Here is a 22787-nt window from a genome sequence, read left to right on the forward strand (position 1 = left end):
TGATGACAGTGAGGAAAAACACATTTCAGAAGCGCACACAGGCGAAGAAACGTGCATTAACTTCGGCTCTATCATTAACCTTCCAAGTTCCGACTGCAACGGCCGTCATCAGCCCCCCGCTCTGACATCCAGGACACCCTTAGAGTCAAAGATATCACTTTCTGGATCAGAAACTCTGTGTTTGCTAACCGGGGCTTGCATTTAGGTGCGGGAAGCTTATGTGGGTAAATGGTACCGTGTGTGGGAGACTCGGCAAGCTGTATAAAAGAGAAGCAGAGTAATTGCATGTGCACCGTATGAGCGTGTGTGTGTGTGTGTGTGTGTGTGTGTGGCTGAGACGGCGGGCACTTCAAAGCTTTGATGTTGAAGCTCCTAAATGAGGGCCACCAGAGGTCCAGACTAATGGGACATCATGGGGAGATTAGAGGCCAAGTGTAGCTGGCTGACAACACAACATTATGTATGTATGTGTGTGTGACAGAGAAAGAAAGTGGGAACATGGGCGTGCGTGCGTACGTGTGTGTGTGTGTGAGATCACCCGTGTGTATTCTTTTCTCGCAATTAAAAGTGAAAGTTTGTCTCGGAGTCTCAGATGGAGTTTGCGGGTAATTGGACGGGAAGTGTTTAGCTGTGTCCACAACTGCCGCCGGAATGTCGACAAAACATCATTCAAACTTTTTTTGTTTGTTTGTTTGTTTTTGGTTCTTTTGCACATTTCAAGAAAATCGCTGCCATCTTTTATTTTTTTCCAGTATGGTATAAATCCTTTATTAAATAATCATAACAATAATTATAATAACAATCATAAAAAGAGCATTTCTGTACAAAGACCCCCTCAAAACAACAACAACAGCAGTCCGAGCAGTGCGAACGGGGAGGGGTGGGGGGTGGGGGGGGTCCTGTCCTTTTTTTTTTTTTTTTTTTAAAGTTGTTTGGTCCTCCCAGGCAGAAGAGGGGCGGGCGTTGTGACTGTCACTGTCACTGTCAGTGTCAAATCACTGTATCTGATACTGGCTCCAAAGGCAAGCTGGATCCCCGAGGCTCCAAGGCACTTTGAAGAGAGTCAGTGGGGTCCAGAGAATTGGGCCTCTGAGGAGAGGGACGGCTTGTGTGTGTGTGTGTGTGTTTTTTGTGTGTGCATGGCGACGGTATGATGGGATGAAATGTTGAGTGCACGTGTGTGTGTGTGTGTGTGGTAGTAGCCTCTCAGCAGCACACACTGTTCCCTTCATCTTTTTCGAGCGCCCCTCTCGGTCCGTGTGTGTCCAGAGTTTTCACGTGTTTACATCCGGAGAGGGCGTGTTGCTCGTGTTCTGTATACACGTCTGTATATACAAGTGATGTGATGTGTGCATGTGCGCGGGAGGGAGACCATTTCGCTCACCCTCTCCTTCTCATGGCTCATGAGTCCGTTCAGACGTTCTGATTGGTTCAGAACCATCCCTCAGAATGCCCACCTTGCCAACATACAGAAAAATACTTCAGAAAATAGGCAACAACTAGCCAGCAGGATGAGGCGAGGGTGTGATCTGTGTGTGTGTGTGTGTGTGTGTGTGTGTGTGTGTGTGTGTGTGTGTGTGAGAGTTGGGGGGGGGGTTAGGTCCTTTAAATCATGGCTTTTTTGAGGTCCACGTGTCAAAACAGAGAGACCGATACCTCCTCTCTTGTCTCGCAGTCCCCTCAACGTTCCTTTTTCATTTTTCCTTTCCGAGAACAGTTCGCTTGTTTGTTTTTTTTTTTTAAGGCTTTTATCGTGTGTCTGGGCGCACACAGTCAGTGGATCGAGAGGAGCCCGTTTTCTGGCCGAGCGCTCGCTTTTTCTTCTTCCGTCGCGTTTGTTTTTTCGTGTCCTCGTGTTAAAAAAAAAAAAAAAAAAAAACAGCACAGGGAGAGCGCCGGTGAGAGAGAGAGAAAGAGAGAGAAAGAGAGTCAGGGGAGTTTTAGTGCTCTGTCAGTCATGGGCTCTCTCTCTCTCTCACTCTGTCTTTGTTTCTCTTTCTTCCGTGGGGCTTCTTTTTTTGTCAGTCTCTGCCCTTAACAGCAATCCATAGGTTGCACCGACCAAAGCTCCTTGACCTTTCACCATTAACCACAATGTAAACATGACCTTCTCTTTGACAGGAACCAGCGACAACTAAATCTAACAATAACTCTCTCTTTCGTTTGAAAAGAATGTGTTAAAATGCCCTGCCCACCCCTCCCCTCCCTCCCTCCCTCCCCACCTCTACACACACATACACTTTCTCTGCATCTTTTTTTTTTTCCTACTTATCTTCCATCACAGACTGGCAACAGGCCTGAACGAAAACGTCGAACAGAAAAGAGAGTGACGGAAAGACAAGCTTGATGGACGTGGTCGGTCGACTAAAAATACCACAGACTGTCAGGAACTAAGAGGATAACGGAGGCCGATAGGTAGCGGGAGTCTACGACGGAACGAAAAGAAGAAGAAGAAGAAGAAAAAAAAAGCCACAGGCCACACAAAGGAGCTAATTTCTAGGCCACTGTGTTCACATGTGATCAAAAAAAGACGCTCTCTAAGCACGTTCCTAACCTACCACCTTTTCCAACACGATGTGTTCTGACTCAGCATGTGTAGCGTACAGGATCCAGTTTCAAAAGTAGACCTCTTACAAATCTATGATGCATTTATAAACACTTCTCTTTTGGTGGCGCAAGAAAATCTGTAGTTGATATGTGTAGATTATAGTAATTTTTTTGAGGCATGACGTCCCCGCAATGGAACAATCCATCTGGGAACCCCCAGTCTTTCTCTCATTGGTTGTTTCACCGCAAAAAACCCAAAACTACCGACACAGGACCGTGCCACGTCTTCCAAGCAGGAACAGTTCTCGGCAGAGTTACAAAGTGGCGTTCTTGTCGTCCGTGTGTCCGGAGATACGCACCCGGCGAGGACGCAAACTGACACTAAAGTGAACTGGAGGAAATGAAGAAAATAGCGAGAGGTTTTTCACAAAGTGGCTGTATCTCTCCCGTCTCCTGTTTTTTTTTTTTTTGTTTTGTTTCTGTGCGTGTGTGTTTCCTCTCTCCTCACGCCTCGGTGCAGCAGCGCTGTTGGTTCAGTTTGACCTTGTGCTTGAGGCCGTCGTACAGTTCGAAGTTGTAGTTCTCCAGGGTGGTGGAGGAGCGCGACGACAGGCCGCTGTAGGAGCAGGTGCAGTACAGGAGGAGGCCGGCGCAGACCGCCCCGAGGAGGACGCCCAGGGAGCTCATGACGATGATGGTGACCAGGATGGGGTCCAGGGTGTAGAGCCACGAGTTGTCCTTCTCCGAGACGCGCGTCACGGGGGGCTCGGATGATGGCGACGCCGTGTTCCACTCGTTGAATTGTAAAGCTGTGAGGAGAGCGGAAGAGCAGACGAGAAAAGTTAGTTTCATGATGGAAAAGTCGTGACTGCATTGGGTTGTCTCTCCAGGAATGCCTGATTTCAGATCAGCTTTTCATAAAAACTTGTTGCCAAATACACATATACATACCTACTCTACTGAATATTTGGAAATGGTTTAAATACTCATTTTCCACAGTATCAATACACAAGTAACTAAGTGCACTATGAAACTTCGCCTAACTTTCCATTAGCATTGGGTTAAGTGGATAAAGACTGAAGCTGCATTTTTGGGTGAACTCATCCTTTAACTTGTGGGTCATTTGCGGTAGAAAAGCGCTTGGCAGTCGACTTTAATGCCGCTATTTCTGCAGGTAATCGTGAGACGCTGGTAACAAGCAGAAACAATGAGTTTAGCGAGGTAGCCGTCGCCTTACGATACAGCGCTTTACCGACCGGGATGACTGAGAACCTTCATCGACATCGATGATGGGACAATGTAACAGAAATGTACAGTATAGAAAAGTCAGGGATCAAAATTACTTTGAGGGCGTTCAGTGGGAATTAGCTCTACAGATCGAGAGGGCCTTACCTCCACCCAGCTGGTCTCTGCCACTGAAAAGTCGCCCATCTCCAAATTCGGTGGGTCTCTTAACTGTTTCTAGAGAGAGAAACACAGGGAACACAGTCCTTGAGCATCAAGCAAATACTCCACATAATAGTATTTACATGGCACAGGCTAGAATCAGCAATAACAGGTGGCACTGGTGATGAGTTTGCAGGATATCATAAATCGTGTTCACGTTTTGCAGATTTTGACATTTTAGATCACACACACACACACACACGAAAGTCCCGGACTAATAGAAAAATATGACTTTATTAATCGAGAAAGATCATTATGGTACATTCTTTTCAAACACACAGTCATCACATAGCATAACGGATGGCATAAGACTGTTCATTCCACGTGGAGAGAGATGAAAACATGTCGTCGTCAAAGTAATTGCCCATCATTATCACCATTAAAATCGCCGCCATCGTCGCGGTCACGTTTAAGAGCGGTGTATAAGACGATCAGAGAAGAACGAAAACAAAAAAAACGACAACAACATGTAAGTAGTGCTCGAGATGGTCTCGCTTCCCGATCTGCGAAACTAACAGCACTGCCAGGCGGCGTGTGTGAACTTAAAATTGATATGTGAGTGTCTGAATTGGAAGATTACAAGTGTGGTAAAAGCAGCGATGGCTGCAGCACTTTAGTGGAGCCCAATAGCTCGAGTGTACTTATACTTTAGATTGGAGTTTTCTTTGCACTTTTTGTGTGTGTGTGTGTGAGTGTGTGTGTGTGTGAGAGAGAGTGTGAGTGTGTGCTTGCTGCTCTTGGCAAGCACACAGGAGTGGGAGTAGCTGCTTGGCAAAGGCGCCCGTCTAGATCTGGAGGTCTTCGGTGGCCAATGGCGTTATTGATGCTGTTTCCAGGGCAACGGAGTTTGGCAGCCGATTGGGCGACGGAGGCGCGGTAGATGGGAGGGGAAAAGTGCTTACTGCAGCCTTAATAAATGTTATCCGTCCATTAACTAATTACAGCCATCAGGGGCTCGGAGCGTAACGGTGTTGAGATGGGCCGGCGAGGGTGTCCAGTCTCCCCCCCCTCCTCCCCCAGGTTGATTTAAAAGCACGCAGCGATGAGCATTGCCAAAACACACGTTTTCTTTTAACAACCGGGAGAAAAAGTTCAGCCACTAAATTGCGGCGACGGATCGAGGCGCGGGTGATGGATATTCACTGGCGTGACGGATCCCGCAAAGCGCGGGCCGCTCTTAAGCGCCAGGGCGTTTTTCCACTGAGCTGATGTCAGCTCTTACCACTCCTGTACTGACTGATGAGAGAGAAATTGGCGCCAATTTGTCCATCAGGGCTTTGAGAATAAGCCTTTAGATCCAATATATGTTAAACATTAGTAAGAAGTGTGGTGTGTTTTGTTAAGAGCCGCTCATGGCGTCGTATGGCACTAAACGAAGGAACCACGCGCAGATCTGGTTCTCATAACGTCTTGGACGCTTCTCAAGGGCGCGCGCACACAGGAAAGCGCCGCACTTATGGCTCCCAGCTGGTGCGGCGGCATTGTGGGATTTGTAGGAGAGCTATAAATCAAGAGAGGAGCGGCGATGGCGGACAGCTGTGTCTATTTACAACCCCAAAAACAACAAGCACACATTCCCACCGAAAACACAACACAGCGCGGCTTTCATCTGGGCAGCTCAGAGAACACGGCGAACAACGGGAGTGGGTGGTATGGAGCAGAGATGGGAGTGGAACAACGTGCTTTATTACGCCAGGGGGAATCAAGATGAAACACTAAACACTGAGGACGGCTGCATCCATCACTGACTGACGCCTTTATCAGGAGGAGACAAGATGTTCAATCAAACGAGCTTGGTTATCTCCATTCCTGATGCGGGACTTAAAGTATGATGGATTTGCATTCCTTTTTGTTTTAAATGTGCACATGCTCTGTTGAAAAGGACAGTGGGGGGTTTGTTGTTTTTTTTTTGGTTTTTTTTAATGTTTTTTTTTTTTTTTTCCCCTTCCCCCTCCTCCGTTACAACAACCCTCGCTACTGGTACAACTCGTATCACAGCCATCTCGTGTTTTTATTACAGAGATACCAGGAGCTTTATTTTCTGGGGCTTGCCAGATCATCTTCTGCAGCGAGCTCTCTGAAAATGCCTCTCAGCCTAACAGTTCTCTCCTCTCTCGCCCGGCACTGCAGAGCTCCTCGTGTCTCTGGGGTCTTGTTTTAGCCTGTGGTTTGGCAGCTCTGGCTGGCTCTCGCGGCGGAACTGGCTCGACCCCCAACCCCCCCACCCCACCCCCCACCCCCCTCCATTTTCCAGCCCCACACGTTGTCTGTGTGTACGTCCACGCTGGGGTCATTTCAGGAGGACCGCTGGGGTTACGAGGGGCCAGACGGCGCTCGGCGGTCCGAAAACAAGCTGTCCGGATAAATAACTTACTCAGACTTGAGTCCTCTCATCAGGAGCAGCATTAGTGTGAAATGTCAACAACAAAACTCCTTAATGGAACAAAGAAGAAAACAGCAACCGAAGCTACATCCATTAGAGACAGAGAGAGAGAGAGAGAGCACAGTGTTTCTTTGCAAATCTTTTCACTTGGCAGGTTGGGACAGTGTCTGTGTCACCCCCTCGCCACTGTAAACTAAATGAGGAAGGGGGTTTCGTCCAGTTGCGTCAGTCCTGCGGCATCTACAACGCCGATGCCGCCGACATGACAAGTTGGCGTCCTGCTCTGCCAAACACAACACAGCTAAGTGTTTCCTTTCAGCAGAGGGTACGGTGGCGGTCCCGGCTGTCCAACCTCACTGTCAGGACTGGCTCCACCCCTGGGGTGGCCATACTGGAGGACCAGTTAGAATACTGGAAGCACTGCGAGGAGCTGTGATAGGCCACTGACAGTTGGCTCTTCTTGGTGGCCAGATGTTGTCGGCAGCAACAGAGGGCTCTGACCAAGATGGCCACCGCCAGGAGCAGGAGGGCACCTCCGGCGGCCATAATGTAATACCAGTGGATGGGCAAGGGAGGCACAGGAACGCCTCCCCCTGGTGGAGAGATACAGAATAATTGGCCAGCGGGAAAAAGAGAGGAGTGGCACTTGTTTATTTTCTACATTTAATCCTTTTTCCATCCCTATTGGTCTTCATCATACGAACAGCAGGCGTGCACCTCATGTGAGCATGCACAAGCATGCCAGTTGCGAAAAAAAAAAAAAATTAAATACATCTCCAAGGCCAAAAAAAAAAAAAAAAAAAAAAAAATTCCAAATGCATCCTTGGACTACAAGTTTTCACACCAAGATCATCAAGAGATTTGGTTTGAAATCAGTCCAATGGGTGATCCAATCAAATGCTACGCAATTACATCTTTTTTTTTTTTTTTTTGCAAAGCTCCAATGAACTGACTTGGTGTGAAACGAAAGCCAAAATAATTAGTTATAAAAGCACCCACACACATTGAATTAAGGAGCTTCCTCTTCCTGTTTCGCACTGGCACAGGAAGTCTTACACAGCCCCCTGATAAAGTCTCAGAACCATGCAAAAAAAAAACAAAAAACCTCAAGTCGGACACCACATGGGAATCCAATGTTCCAGCGCTCTCTCTCTCTCTCGGAGCTGATGCTGGATTGGGATTTGTTATTTAGCTGGCTCGAGTTGGCAGATTTGTTTTGAGTACATAATTTATCCTGTTCTCTGTTCTTGGGTTTTCATTTTTCCCCTTTTTTTCTCATGCATCAGCCTCCTGGCCGGTCCTCTCCTCCTCGAGCCAAGCCCCGTCTCCTTGGAGACTATCTCCAAAAGATCCTCTACTCTGCTGCCCCTGGCTCGAACCCCCTCCTCAAAATTCTTGGTAAGAGCCGACTAACCACCCTCCAAGAAGCCTCTACTCGACTATCCAAGGCTGCTATGCAAAAAAAAATAAAATAAAAAGAACCCCCGAGGACAGCGACAAGCTAAAAAAATGAAGCCCCACATGCGCCATCCAGAGCTGATGTGGAGAGCAGTGCGACCAAGAGAATGTCAAACTGAACTAGGGGAAAGTGAAGCAGAGCCGAATACATCCTGATTTTTGGACCGTGTCACATAATTACAGAGGGAAATGGTGCGTGCTCCCGCTACTTCACACTGCACACACTCATTAGACAGAGCTGAGTTAGGGAGAGGAGAGCGAGACACCCCGTGCTTGCCGCTGCTCAGTCACTCTATCTGATTGCTTTCCACTGGGGACACTGGTGTGTGTGTGCGTGCTGCGATATTAATGTGTGTGTTTGTCAAGGGTTACAGACTTCCCGCGTGAGGCGCGCGCGTGTGTGTGTGTGTGAAGGCGCGGGGGTGGAAAAAGCCGAAGAAGTGCACACACATCACATTGAAACCCGCCAAGCTCTTATCTTATTGGAAGACATTATGAGATGCCAAAACACTAACATCAATCTCATAGAGTCCCCCAGGATACTCTAAATATTTTTCATGAGGCAGACAGTTATTTAAAACCCTTCAGGCTGTGTCAGGCAGCCGAGAACTGAGAATCCGCAGCTTTTTTTTTCAAATATCCGACTCTGTGAGGTGCGCTCGATTTAGCTCGCCTTGCAACGCGGAGTTCGCTCTTCGGAGACTAATCCTTTGTTTCCACCGAGACTGACAAGGTACGACTAATGCACAGCAACACGTTACCGGAATCATCTCATTTTCCAACTAGGTTAGAGTTTGGGTGAAAATTCAGTGGGTGAATTGCAAATTCAATAATGAGGATTTTAGCGAGGGGGTTTCACGTTTTGCTTGGTGATGTCTACAGTGCTGGTGGTGATGAGATGGATGCCTCACTCCCAACACGTCAAAGTCGTTTTTGTGGCTAAACCCAAGCAGACTGAGAGTGTCTGATCTTAATAACAGTCTGAATGTCGGCAAGCTTTATTCTGAAAGTCCAATTCGGAGCCGTTCCCCTGCAAAACTTGAGCATCGTTGTTTGAAGCAGGAGGCTGCTGACCAAGCTGTGCTGTATTAAATGATTTGGGAGTGAGAACGTGCGTGTGAATCACCAGTTTAAACATGAATAAGCTGCTTCACAACCTGTCAAAAGTTCCTAGCAGCGCGGTTAATCTGGGATCACACAGCTCCGGCAGACTCAAGCCTCAAGGACCCACCGTTCAACGGTTTGGACGACTTAGCGCCACCAAGCAAACCCCCCCACCCCGACCAAGGCTAGTGCATACCAAACGGGCGGGAAGCAAGACCAGAGAGGAAGTGACATCATACCGGAAAGTCAGACTCACCTGGATTTTCGGGAGGAAAGGCGGCGAAGGGTTCTGCGAGGACAAGAGAGAGAGTCGGGCAGACATGGAGAGACGGGAGCAGAGAGACAGAGGGAGAGAGGGCCGTTAGATAACTTTAAATACGAGGGAAAAGTCAGCCAAATGTCACACAAAATGTCACAGGACTATCAAAACTCCTCCTGAGGAAATTTTTACTTAATTCCTCAGATAACTCACACGAATTATGGCATTTACTCAGCTCCTTTGCCACAGCGCAATTTTCAAACAGTGTACACTGTGCGAGCCGGGAATTTGAGATGGCCGCGCTGAGAGTCTATAGGCTACGTGTGTGTGTGTGTGTGTGTATGCGTCTTGCAAAGTTCACGCATTTCAAGTTGTTTATCTGCGGAGCCCAGTTAAACCGGAGCAGGGTGGGGAGGTTTTTGGCTTGCTGCAAATGCACAGAGCAGAACCTTCACTTTGATTGCCCGGAATGCAAACACAAAGAGCTGGTGTGTGTCTCTCTCTGTGTGTCTCAGATGGTGTGTGTCTATGTGCGTCTGTGTCAGGGGGGTGGGTTTGAAAAAAAAAAGAAAGAGAGACGGAAACCGGCTTGGGAGCTGGCGCCTTTTGGCGGGAACGCTTGCGAAAAACTCAAACTGCGCCGGGTGATAAGCAGCATCCCAGAATGCTCTGGGAGCGGGGAAAGGAGAGGAGGGAAGGTGGGAAAGGAGGAAGCACGGCGGGAGGGGGCCGGGCTGTCATCTTTGCCTTTCGAAGCTAGGACCTATCGTGTCACACACACACACACACACACACACACACTCTAAATGACGGACAAACGCGACAAAAGCCAAGCCTGAGCTAGGGACACTTAACGCACACGCACGCCTGCTTCCCCTCAATTACACTGCGCCTGCTCCCCGCTGTGGTCCGGTTCCAAAGCACACTGGACGTCAGTCAGAAGTGATGACGGCAGGCTTTTGGCTCTGAACCACGGGCTCGGCCTCTGATCTGTTTAAGACCCTCTCCAGAGCCCCTGCCCGGGCCAGATTAAGGAGGCTGCGCATGGCGCTCGGCTCACACCAGGCACCCGGAAAACTTGCTTGGGAAACAGCCTGTCTAGTAATTCCCTTTGACGGCCCGGGAAAGAGCTCTGTTTACAAATACGACAGAGGAGTGAGCGCACAAGAGATGGAGGGAGAGGAGAGGAAGAGAAGAAGAGAAATCTAATGAAACATAGATTAGCATCGCAGGGGCCCACGGGGCGTTTATGGCCTACTTTTCCTATTCTTCTCCTTTTCATTTCTTTTCTTTTTTTTTGCGGAGGAATAAACGCTGTCCCTCCCTCTCCTTCCTCCTTTCATCTCGGCGTTTGGTGGGCTCTTCGGAGGAGAGGCTGTCTGGGGTGGGGGATGCGAGGGTGTTTATTGCTCCATGTGTGTCACTTTTTTTTAAGGGACCTTAAGGCTAGAAGTGGAGGAGGCGGAAGGGAAATAGAGGGAACGGCAGATTGATGGAGGGCGAGATAGCGACGGGAGGCGATGGTGAAGTCGACAGCGGATAAGAGGGAGCCGGTGGGTCCCGCTCATCTATTTCTTTTTTTTTTTTTTTTCTCAATATTCGTCTGGATGGAAAAAACATTTTGGCGAAGTGATGCGAAAAATAAAAATACAGCCGATCCCCGTCATCCTGGTGAATGTGAAAGTGTGTAACTTACGTGTGCACTCTTTCAGCGGGATGCTGGAGCTCATGTGGATGTTGTCGATCCAGATGTGTCCTCTGGTGCCGTGCACAAAGAAACCCTCCATCACAACCTAGCGCAGCCAAAAAACAGGGGAGGAAGAGGAAGAGGAAGAGGAGGAGGAGGAGGTGGGAGTTGAGAAAGAAGAGGAGGAAGAGGAAGACAGGATGAAGGTGACGGGGGAGCAGAGGGAGAGGGGGGGAGTGGCGGAGGCAAATCAAGAATGGGGACAAGCGGGGGGAGGAGGGGGGAGGAGGAGAAGGAGGATGAAAACTTAATACGGTGCCTGTGATTTCAAAGTTGCACTCAACACTCGCAATCACCCTCCCCTTCTCCGCAAGCGTCGTCGACTTCACTTTTTCATGAGAACATTAACTGCGTGTGATGTCTCTGACAAATGCATCGCAATCCCCCAAACAGTCGCGCGCAGCCGTCAGAGACGACGTGGCTTACTTTAGCTGCGTTTGAAGTCAAACCTGGCCTAAGGTGACAGAGGGGTTAAAAGTGATGCTGGGAGATGCATCCCCCCTCTAAGCCAACCATGATTTAGACATTAAAGAGACATAAAATAGAACATCTGACCCGCATGCCTATTTATCAAGCAGACAGACTTTAATATAACGCTCTGATATTTTTTCTCTACCTGAAAGTCTTTAGGGGAGCGAGGCAGGATGGTGCGACCCTCCTTCCAGACGGGGCCCTGGTCATCTTTCAGCGTCCACACGACGGTCTCCTCGTTGTGGGTGTCGCGCAGCAGGACCTTAAGGTGGCCCTGGGCCTCCCCCGACAGCTGGTAGGAGAAGAGGAGGCAGAGGGGCCCCGTGTCGGCCGCCACCACGGGGCTCACGAGGCGGGCCTGCTGCTGCTCCGTCTTCAGGCTGGCGTCCATGTACAGGTAGCTGTTGAGCTCTGGTGGGAGATTTGATGGGACGAGAAATCGGTTAGTGTGTGTGCTTTCTCTTACTCCGGCACAAAATGGCGCATTCGTCGTTCGTTCCTTTCTTTTTTTGCATGTCCTGGCTGGAGCTAGATCCAGATGTGCTGCGGTTGCGCAGACTTACTTTTTTTTTTTTTTTATATATCTAAGCTTTAATCACCAGCTTTGAAAATCCTTAGAACTTCAGAAACCTTTGTCAGACCCTGACTGGATAAACTCAGGAATACAGGGGATCAAGTGGAACATAAAACAAAACAAAAAACAGTTGGCATTGGAGAACTTCCCAGCAACAATGCGCAACCAAGCTGCTTTTGTATTTTTAACACATCGCCAGAAATGAGTGGAGCTTTTGTTTTAACCTTGAGTTTGCTGGTTGCTACAGTCAAACCAAAATTGAAAAAAAAAAAAAGCCTGATTTAATGGATTTTCATTTCAGCCCTCCAGGCGTTTGAAACTAGTAAATTTCAAAAGGGCTGTGTGGACTTTTCGAGCTCCACAATAATGGATGCTGCTGGAACGAGTCCGCGGCGGCACACATGGAGCCCCGTTCGCACGCTGTGCATGTGTACGGTCACACGGTCGTGATCATTAATCACCGCTGTTCTCACACGGAGGAGGACGCACATGCATAAATCCGTGTGCGGCCACGTACAGTACGTGTTTTCACACAATTACAGCTATCTCCCACAAACAAAAAAGAAACTAATCACCAGTTGCTAACAGGAACGGAATCACTACCACACAATTGTCGCGCCGAACAATGGGGATATGACAAATATAAACACGCCGAAGAATAGAGCCAGAGCGTCACTCGCACATGGTAGCCAAAAAGACCCTCGGGGCCTATTTCTCTTCATTCCCTTCCAGGTAAATGACTTAAACAAGGGTAAAAAAAACAAAAAAAAAAACGCACGCCACTCCATTTGTTTACACCAGAGGATGTTTAGTTTGCAAATTGGATGCCGACATGAATTCCATTGTGAGAGAGTAAGATTGGTGAGACCCCTGCACTCACTGAGAGTGTGTGAGCTTATGCCCGTGTGTGTGTGTGTGTGTGTGTTTGTGTGAGAGAGTGACTCAATGAGGCGTCTGGTGAAGAATTTCTTAAGTGGGCCCTGTGGGAAAATGTCCAGTATCAACAAATCTGCAGATTAAATCACCTTGCTTTATCATGAACAACTGTGTGTGTGTGTGTGTGTGTGTGTGTTTCTTCTCTGTCGTACATGCAAGGAAAAAGCAGTCCGGGGCAAATCAAAGTAGCATGCAGATATTTTCAGAGTACGTGTGTTTGTTTTTAGTTTTTTTTTTTGTTTCCTGGTAACGCCACAAGGTTTTTTTTTTTGTTTTTTTGTTTTTCATTCTCGAACGCAGCATCTGCTTTTCATCCGGAGCACCTTACAACGGGCATCCATCGAGGAGGGCGTGTGTGTGTGTGTGTGTTTTTTAGGCGCGGGCCATGCTCGAGCTATTGAGTGACTGGGTCGATAACCTCTCGCTGCGTGTGGGCGGGCGTGCGCGCGCTCCCTCCTCCGGCAGATCCGACAAGCGGTATCTGGAGGGACAAATCTTCCTCCGACTTGACAGCTCCCCTCTGCCCGCCATACGCCCAGACTCGCCTGTGTGTGACACTTCAGACAGTGAGTGTGACAGTGTGTCCCTTGGCCCTTCGCAGCCCTCGTATCAGTGTGTGTGTGTGTGTGTTGCGCGCCTCTGCGTGCACTCCCTCGCTGCGCATGAAACACTCTTTTTTTTTTTTACAAAATTTTTCTTTGTGTGTGCACACGCCTGGAGAGGATGTGCGAGCCAAACGCATTTGTGGCGTTTCTATCGCTCGCTTTAACGCGCGCACCAAAGCCTCTTCCGTCGCCTCCGCCTGGTGTCGGAGAGCGGCGGCGTGCGGCGAGCCCCCCCACTGTTGCGCCTCTTGTTCGCCAGACAGCTCATAATCGAGGCTGCCTCTCCATACGCGGGCACAACAGAGCATTATTAATCCATTTCACAGCGGTCTCCTGCAGCGAGAAGCAAACAAGGATTCAATCTATGAAGCCTAGTTAGCACACTTTTACTAGCGGGGGTAAATTACGCCAAATAATACAGTAGAAGGCGGCTAATTCCACCTCTGTGCCTAATTACAGGTTCTGCGACCGAGGTCAAGAGGTGAGGATATCATGGTTTCTGGCTCACGCGCGAGGCAAAAAGAACCCCATGGAGGATTGAACAGCGATTCGATAGCAGTGAAATAATGATCTTGCAGTTGGCTGGGATTTTTGACCTTTGCCACCTGCAGGGAAAAAAAAAAAGAAAAATATATCAAAGGCCAGCGCTGCACGTCAAAAAGCGGCTGGAAATGATACTCCATACATGAAAGCCACAACCTGACTAATCTAGGCGAACCCCCCCTCTTTCCCAATCCGACCGTGATGAAAGAAGTCGCTTTGAAGCCCCCCCCCCCCAACAGTCCCCCGTCAGAGATGGTTTTGACCTAAATGGGTCACGCTTCAGGAACGTTTCTGCTTTGGCCGTATGATCCGTCGGCCCGCCGAACACGACCCAGGTGACATCACAAATTTTGATGGGGGGGGGGCGGCGCCGAACCTCTTGTTTAATTCTCTCCAGCTGGAGAGATGCTGAATCTTTCATGGAGACTTGCTCAAAAGCAATGAATTTTATAAAACACGGTTGTGGATAACAATCCCTTACCCTGCCTGCCTATGAAAAATTATAAATAGCGTCATAAAAAAAAAAAAGAAAAAAACCTCCCTAAGCCCAGCAGGAGACGTCTTCTGTAGTTTTTTAATAACACGCCAAAAGCTGCACTCTTGATCTACGGGTATGTATAAAGGGAAAGTGAATAATTATTTCTTCAAGGAGCGTCTAAGTAGATGGAAGTCTACACAGCATCATCTGGGATGTGCCTGAGGTAATGGAGGGGCAGTGACGGACGGCTGGGAATAACCGCTCGTCTTTGGAATCTCCTGCTCTGAACTTAATTGGAGCTACTGGGTCTTAACCCCTTCCTGCGGAGACTTCGCGCGTTTTTTTGACACACGGAGGCGGGCGAGCGGCGAGCCGGGCGTATGTCGCCCGCGACACACGCGGGGGGGGGGGGGCCTGGCGTCTCCCTTCCCTCCGATTCCCTCAATTCATTTCCATTCTCATTCGCTCGGGAAGAGCGAGCGCGGCTGGCAGACTCCGCCGCCGCCGCCAAATTAGACCGGTTTCAATTTAAGGAATTATTTTAATCAAATTGGAAAAGGGGGGACTCAATGAAGATACACAAGGAGAACGACTCCATTTAATTATAGAAAACAGTGCCTCGTCTAGACCCACTGAAGTTGATAAAATAAACCTAATGCATTTGTGCTTGTGCAATTTTCTGTGGCCAAATGAAATTGCAGCTGCATACATAAAAAAAAAAAGAAGCTCTGCAGCAAAACAGTCGACAAGGGGAAGCACGCCGAGGTAAGAACCCCGAGACGTCGACCTGAGCTGCTAACTGCGCTGTTTTGTAAAATCGCCCAAGATTTGAAGCAGACCCTGCAGGCGGATGTCCGTCAAGCCCTCGCTGTCTTCCCGTGACTGATGAGGAGGACTCACCGTGGCTGTGCAGGGACCACAGGAGAGGGGCGTTGGGGTCGTGCGTCCACCCGCACAGGCCGTGGTCGAAGTCACACACGCTGTCGGCCGGAGGAGAGGTGGCTGCTGCTGCTGCGGAAGGCGAAAGGAAGGGAAGGAGGGGAGGGAAGAGCGAGAGCCGAGGGGCAACAAAAGGCATGAGGAATCATTTCAGACAGGGAGGCGTTCACAGCTGCTCTACATAATGTCATACAGCCATTAAGAGGCTTTTCATCTTTGTTATTACCGCTCCCTAATAACACCATTAAAGCGGCATACTCTTTCGCTTTCGTGTAAATCACTCGGCGTGGTCTCACCTATGGTCGTGACGGGGACTGTGGTGGTCTCCATGTCGGGCAGAGTCGGCGTGACGGTGTCGGCCGGCGTGGTGGTTTCTGCGGACACAAGAGGCGGCTGTAAGGAACAAAACCTCACAGTAACGCTGCGAGTAAAAGGGGACACATTCATCATTCAACCACCCGGTGTTTGCTTAAGAGTTCCTGCCATGTGAAGGAAGTGCCAGGAAACCCATACAGATGTGAGAGGAAGTGATAAGCAACAGAGGCGGAAGGAACCCGAGCGCATTGAAGTATGGCACCTTTACACACCTTTTAATCGAAGAAGATAATGAGTTTTTTTCCACAAACCTGTCACCTTTGGTCCACCATTCATAGGGGGATAGCAAATCACAGATACAGGAAGGAGCCGGACCATTCAAGGTTTTGAAAAACAAGCAGTGAAATCTTAATATCGCCTCTGAAACTCACAGGTAACCTATGGGGGCAGCAAGGATTGGTGTGATGTGGCAAAAGCCTGAAAGCAGCATTTTGAAATAACTGCAGTCTGTGGTTAATACGCCTGCTAATTCTGAAATAAAGTGCATTGCGATTGTCGGAAAAGGAAGCTTTTTTTTTACCAGCAAAGTAAGCTGCTTGGAAGTTCTCAATGCTGAATTAGCTCAGCATTCGCTTTTCTGAGAGCGAGATGAAGAAGACTGACGCCACGGTCTATAAATACGAAGTTAGAGCCAACGTGAAGCCTGGAAACAAGCTCAAAAGCCAGCGTTGCTCTGTCGAAAGGTAAAAAAAACATGACCATGATGAGTGTCGCTTGGCAGAATCGCGAGCTTCTCGACTAAAAGCTGAACCTGGGGGATTTTGTCGGCGCAACATGTCGAACAAGGCCATGGAGTGTTTCACATGCGTTCCCTTCTGCAAATTACGTTCAAGTTCAAGTTCTGTTTATTAGCCTTTTAATGACATTTCAAACAGGAAACTAATAAGTTACACTATGCCGCTGCTATAATTCAGCACGTAAACAGCGTGTCCGAGCCGCCTGTATATTCAGGGTGAGTTAAAGCACACATCATAACCCAGGGAGGCTATCTTTATCTCTCATTTCCTGTCTCCATTCGGCCAATCCAAGCCCAGAGTGTCGGAGACAAGCGGAGGCAGGCGCAGATAGCTATAAGGCACCCAAAGGGGCACCCCCCACCCCCCCTTCGCTGGTCATGTTATGTCTGGGTGCTCAGGCGTCAGTTTGCGGCCGACTCAAAGATGCAGACGTGCAGATACACCAGGGCCGACGTGTCCACATGCTAACACACACACGGAGATGCAGAGTCACACACGGTGCTGATGGATGGACGTGTCTGACCGACCCCCCCCCCTCGACCTTGGACGGGACGATCACGCTCTGGGACCACTCACTGGGCTGTCAGGGAGGATACACTGCACACACACACACACACACACACACACACACACACACACACACACACACTCATTCCCACACTTTTTTTCTCTCACGCATGTGTGAGCTGTCGAGTGCGTCGCTCTATAACTCGCGGGCGCCCGGAGGGAACACGAAGCGAAAATGTACGATTATCTCCCCGCCGCTGCCGCCGATTTAAGCGCGCGTATATCACAGAAAGGGAGACAAACAACACGGCGCGGCATTAACGCGCCAGCAGTCGGGCTCGTTAAAATGCGTCACATGTGCGCGCAGAGCAGACACATGTTGAGCAGGCCGCGGCTGGAATGTGGAGGGGGGGGAAAAAAACACCGCGTTATTGGGAGCAGATGGGTCGACCCTGGTGCGTTATGGGGGTTTACGCGGAGGGTTTTGGGTCACAGGGATCCACATTTGTCCCGTGAATAAACCATGTAAGCTGTTCCTTCCCTCAGTTTTCTGTCAGCGCAGAAACCGCCGCAAAAAAGTCATCAACAACACATGTTTACACAGCGACTCGTTTGACTGGTGTTTCGCAAACACAGATGTGTGACCTCGGCTTCTTTTCTTCCATTTAATTGACGTTGATGAACACCGAAAAAGGGGTAAGTGTAATTCTTGAGCATATCATATTTCACAGCGCTCTGTTAGCGTTCCGTGACATGTCTCATTTAAGGCCCATCCCAGCAGCTCTGAGGCTTGGACGCCTGGTGATCTCACCAGAAATAAAGCTCATCGGTCGGGGGAAAAGAAACGCAACAAGCATGCAAACGTTTCTAAAAAAAAAAAAACAAAATAAAGAAGGTCAAACGGATTCATTACCACATTTGCTGAACGCCTGCTAGTAGTCATGCCGGAGCCTCCTACTGGTCTTCCTGCATGACTACTGTTATCATTTAAAGACTATGAAAGGCACTAAGGGCAACAAACACGGCGTGATGCGCAATTGATCCGCTCAGAGGGACTTCCTGTGGAAACGAGTGCGACGGCGCCCCAGCTGGAGAAATGGCACACATGAAAGGGCCGGCCACAGCTGGCGACGGCTTCTGACATTAACCCAGCGTTAATGTCACGTCCTTTATGCCTGTCATTAACTACCTAATGAGACTCTTATCGCTGCCGGCCCACCGGGAAGGTAAAGGCAAGGAAAGTGAGCCCCTCTCCCTCAAACCGCTCTTCCTCCCAAGCTTCAAACGCCACACCGTTCCTTGTCTCTTTTGCTCCTTCGCCGCTTTTCTTTTTTTTTTTCTCTTTTCGAGTTTACCTCCTCACTCCGGTCCGGCGCTTTGTGCCTCGGGACCGGGCGTCAAAAACAAACCGAAGCTGCGGCGCGTTACCTGGACACACGAGTGCGCGTGCACACTCCCACGCGTGGACACGACTAAACACACATAAACACGAGACCATTAAGATTCTCCCCCAGCTCCTGAGCACTCTGCGCTTTCAAAGGTCAGGCCTTGTCACAGTGTAAATGTGCTGACCTTTCCAGGGTGTGACAGGGGTGTCGGGGGGGGGGCGATGGGAATAGGGCCGACTTGTGCGCTTGTGTGGGTCTGTGTGTTTATTGGAGAATGTGAGAAGAGAGCGTGTCTGTGACCTGCCTACCTTGCCCCGAGCCCTATCCTTGATGTGTGCGAGGGCCGTGTCACGGAGCTGCGCGATGAGGCCCAAGAGTGTGCAGGCAGGCAGGCAGGCAGGCAGGCAGGCTGTACATGCGCAGCAGAGGGGCCTCGTAATGCAGGAGAAGTCCCTCTGCAGCGGGGTGTTGTCTTACATAATGTGTCTACTGCTGCAGGTGATGATGCAAGTCATCATCATGCATGGGATGAGACACCAACACTTAAGAAGCGGACCCAGGGGAACTGCTGGCATAGATAATGGAGATGCACGCCCCCCCGCCTGCACATATACAAACACACACCGCAGCTGGATACACGCTCGCAAAAAATACTCACAGACACACAAAGATCCTGTCTTTTTTTCACCAAAAACACACACACACACACACACACACACACACACACACATCCACGGGGCCAGCCCTCTCTGCATAAAAAGACATCGCTCACTCCCCGAAAATCTGACTCAGCAATATGTCAGAGAAGAGAAAAAAAAAAATCTTCAATTATGTAGAAAGCCTTTCTGTAAATCTCTGCTTGGCAGTCCTAAGCACATGCGCTCACACACACACACACACACACACACACACACACACACCAATGAATGGATGCTCAGTGCACGCACGTTCCCACGCGTACACCTCCACAAAGAACGCGATGGAAAAGACAGGAAGCCATTTTTTGATATCCCAATGGGCGGGGTTAAGTGCGCAGATCAAGGGCCCATCCGCACCCGAGCTGCAACGATTAACTGATTAACTGTCGACCATTAAATTAATTGCCAGCTATTTGAATAATCGATGAACGGGTTTGAGCTAATCAAAGAAAAAATACCCTGATTCCAGCGTCTTAAACATGAATATTTCCTGGGTTCTTCCCTCCTCTATGACTGCTAACTGAATAATTGGGTTAGGAACAAAAAGAGACATCCTGAACAATATTTTTCACAATTAATAGACCAAACAACTAATCACTTCATTGAGAAAGTAATCCACAGCTAATAAGTGTTAGTTGCAGTCCTTACCCACACACACACACACACATACTCACACACATTAAAGCTGTTTTTTTAGAGGACGGGCTAACTGTGAAGACTGTGACATAAAGAGCTTATATGAAGAGCCAAAATAAGTACTGGACCATTTTTGAAGGAGCCAGAAAAGCCAGTGTGACACCTGAGGTTTTATATTACAAGGTGTGTACGTTCATGGGCATGTGTGTGTGTGTGTGTGAGCTCTAAAACCAAAAAATGATCCTCCCTGGAAAAAGGCAGAGATGATACTTTGCATTTTTTTTTTTTTTTTTTTTTAGCAGATCAGTCTGTAAAATTTCCTTCCTGAGCTCATACATTTTTCATTTATCGGCACACACACACACACTCACAGACACATAAAAAACCTGCTGAGGTTGGGTGTGTGTGTGTGTGTGAGACAGCTGTGTGTCAGCACGAGGCGGGGAGGTGGTGGGGAGGGAGACAGAAGGAGTCAGTACCTACAGCAGCGAGCGTGGAAAAGGTGGTGCGAGGAGCGATGAGTAACAGGGGAGGAGGAGAGGGCCAGGAGGAGGGAGGAGGCATGGCAACGAACGAACAAAAGAACAAAAAAACATTTATGGACCCACGCACTGAGCCTCGGGGCGGGAAGCGAGAGAACTGCAACCATGTGTAGGAACGGGGTGAGAGACCTTATTCTGCCTCGCTGTGGTAGCGAGCTGCCACGCTCAAACCGAACCAGGCGAGATTCGGGGTAAAAAAAAAAACAAAACAGGCCTGAACCATCTAAATAAAAGATATTCAAAACAGGGTTTAACCGAAGACAGAACAGAGAGGAGTGAACAGTGTGTGCGTAAAAAAGGGAAGTGAATGATTTACTGGATGTCAGCAGCAGTCCACTGCTTCTGCTGAGTTCTGGACGCCTGTGAACAATGTGTGACCCTCGACAGCAGATTTCTGTGCCACGTCCCCCTCCCCCCGACCACCGCCACCACTTCATCTGATAAAGGGAAAGGTGTTAGACCCTGAACCTGAGGCTCCTGTTCTTCTCACTTTGTTCCCAGCTTTGTGGTTACTGTCCATCGCTGGGTGTGCACTTCACTTCCCACAGGTCACGTGTCTATCAAGTAGTCAAATAGTGGTGGAAAATGTAACTACTCATTCAGAACATTATCAGATCAACATGCGCTTCATCAATCAGCACAGACACACACACATCGCCGCAATAAAGGCATGGCCTAACATGTATTTACAGTGTTGTGTGTGTGGGCGTGTGAATGTTATACACGTCCCTCTCTCTGTGGTTTTATCTCGTGCACGTATGTGGGGCCTGCGCTTGTGCATGTGTGCCGAGCGTGTCGCGCTATACGGCCCCGCCATCCCGTCCAGGCGCAGAGGGAGTGGTAAACAGCGAGCGGTCCACATGTGCGCCGGTGCGCTCCTCCAGCGCCGCCTCACATCTGGACAGCAGATCTGCGTCGACGAGCGAGCGAACCAGCATTCCTCAAAACCGAGCCCTGTCCACTCCCTGCTGACGCCGACTCACAGAGAAACCTAACCCGTCGCTTCCAGGTGAAACACGTCGGAACTCGCGAGCTTTCACCGCGCTGTCGCTTCCCCTTCCCTCCCTTTTTCTCGGCCGACTCCGGGTGACTCTTTTCACCTCTGGCGCGCTCTAATGACTCTCATGCATATCTAATGTGAGCCTCACTTTTCTGGCGAGCCACCTTCCTCAAGGTCCATTCAGTTCTGGTTAGATCACTTCAGTTCATTACAGCGCGGGGCAAATAATTCAGCCTGGAATAGTGCAGGCAGCGAATTATCATATGTGAAATGAGTCCCTGACGCGGAAGCAACGGGAGAATAACCTACCTGGGAGGTCGCAGCCCAGTATCTCCACTCTCATCCCGATTCCTGCTGGAGACCACCTCTCAGGGTAGAGCCTGATGTACTGGGCCACGGTCTCCTCGAAGTGACGCAGCTCCGGGGTGTCGTAGTGCGTGTTCCCCTCAAAGATCTGTCACACAAACACAAAGGTTCAGTGTCAGCGCGATGGTTTGCAAACATTCGGGGACATCACTTCCCCATCCTGTCTCCCTATGTCACCCACCTTGGGCAGGCTCGTCTTGCTGTCCATGATGAAATTCCAATCCTTCGCGTTGAGGCTGTGTGCCACTTTGTACTTCCTGACAAACGCCCGGTTATCAGTTGTCGCTCCGCTCCCTGCGTCACCGCCCCGCGCTCCCTGGGTGATCACTCCCCGCACAGTCTTAGGCACACCCAGGTCCACCTGTTGGAGGTTACATTCAGATAAATGCACAGCGACTGTGTGCATTTCTTATAGAACGTATCAACACGCTCAGTCGAGGGAGGAAATGCTATCAGTCTGTTTTGTAAAAACTTGGCTAGTATAAGAAAAACATGTAAACATCTTAGTACACACCTAAAATAAAAGTATAAACCTGGAAATGAGCATGATATGGGACCTTTAATTGCAGCTTTGCTTCTTGGTTTAGGTCATTTGGCAGCTGGGATGAAAACATGTGGTAGCCGAAGCTACTTTTAGGTTTGTTGCACATCTAAACATGACATTTTCACCCTAGTTATTACCCCTATGACACCACAACCCAACTGTCTGCATATATATCACTAAACATGACCCCAATGACAAAAAAGTTAAAGTGATTGGTGCTCATATGGAACTATACAGTCAGATGTACAATGAACGATTGCAATCCTCTTCTACCTGAAGCCATTCCTCTCCAGCCAGAGGTTGGGCGGGTGCCGGGAACCAGCCGGAGCGACTGGCCACCAGCCGCGTGGTGCCGGGGCTCCACACGATGTCCCTGCTGGAGGAGGCAGAGATCTGGGCGTCGGGGAGCAGGCCGGACAGCAGGCCCTGCAGGTCTGAACACGGGGCATCTGGAGCGGGGGAGCAGAGAAGGGCAGAGATAGCTTTAACCTTCACTTTCGGGGG

At 49.3% G+C, this 22787-nt stretch overlaps 1 protein-coding gene across 2 annotated transcripts in view; it reads right to left on the bottom strand.

The window, feature by feature from the left end:
* Positions 1-736: 736 nt before the first annotated feature.
* Positions 737-22787, bottom strand: part of nrp2a (neuropilin 2a) — a 64405-nt gene continuing 42354 nt past the window's right edge. Inside the window, exons 9-18 of one of the 2 annotated variants that reach the window (XM_037091630.1) lie at positions 22557-22732; positions 21921-22100; positions 21683-21827; positions 15787-15864; positions 15452-15562; positions 11561-11826; positions 10894-10990; positions 9195-9227; positions 3940-4008; positions 737-3356 (exon numbers count right to left, since the gene is read on the bottom strand). In XM_037091630.1, coding sequence (XP_036947525.1) covers positions 3052-3356; positions 3940-4008; positions 9195-9227; positions 10894-10990; positions 11561-11826; positions 15452-15562; positions 15787-15864; positions 21683-21827; positions 21921-22100; positions 22557-22732 — 1460 coding nt within the window. In that variant the 3' untranslated portion in view covers positions 737-3051. Of the gene's footprint in view, positions 3357-3939; positions 4009-6246; positions 6970-9194; positions 9228-10893; positions 10991-11560; positions 11827-15451; positions 15563-15786; positions 15865-21682; positions 21828-21920; positions 22101-22556; positions 22733-22787 lie in introns of those variants that run through there. The other variant, XM_037091631.1, reaches the window with a different exon arrangement.

Source organism: Acanthopagrus latus, chromosome 24, assembly GCF_904848185.1.
Source record: "Acanthopagrus latus isolate v.2019 chromosome 24, fAcaLat1.1, whole genome shotgun sequence".
NCBI classification, from domain to species: domain Eukaryota; kingdom Metazoa; phylum Chordata; class Actinopteri; order Spariformes; family Sparidae; genus Acanthopagrus; species Acanthopagrus latus.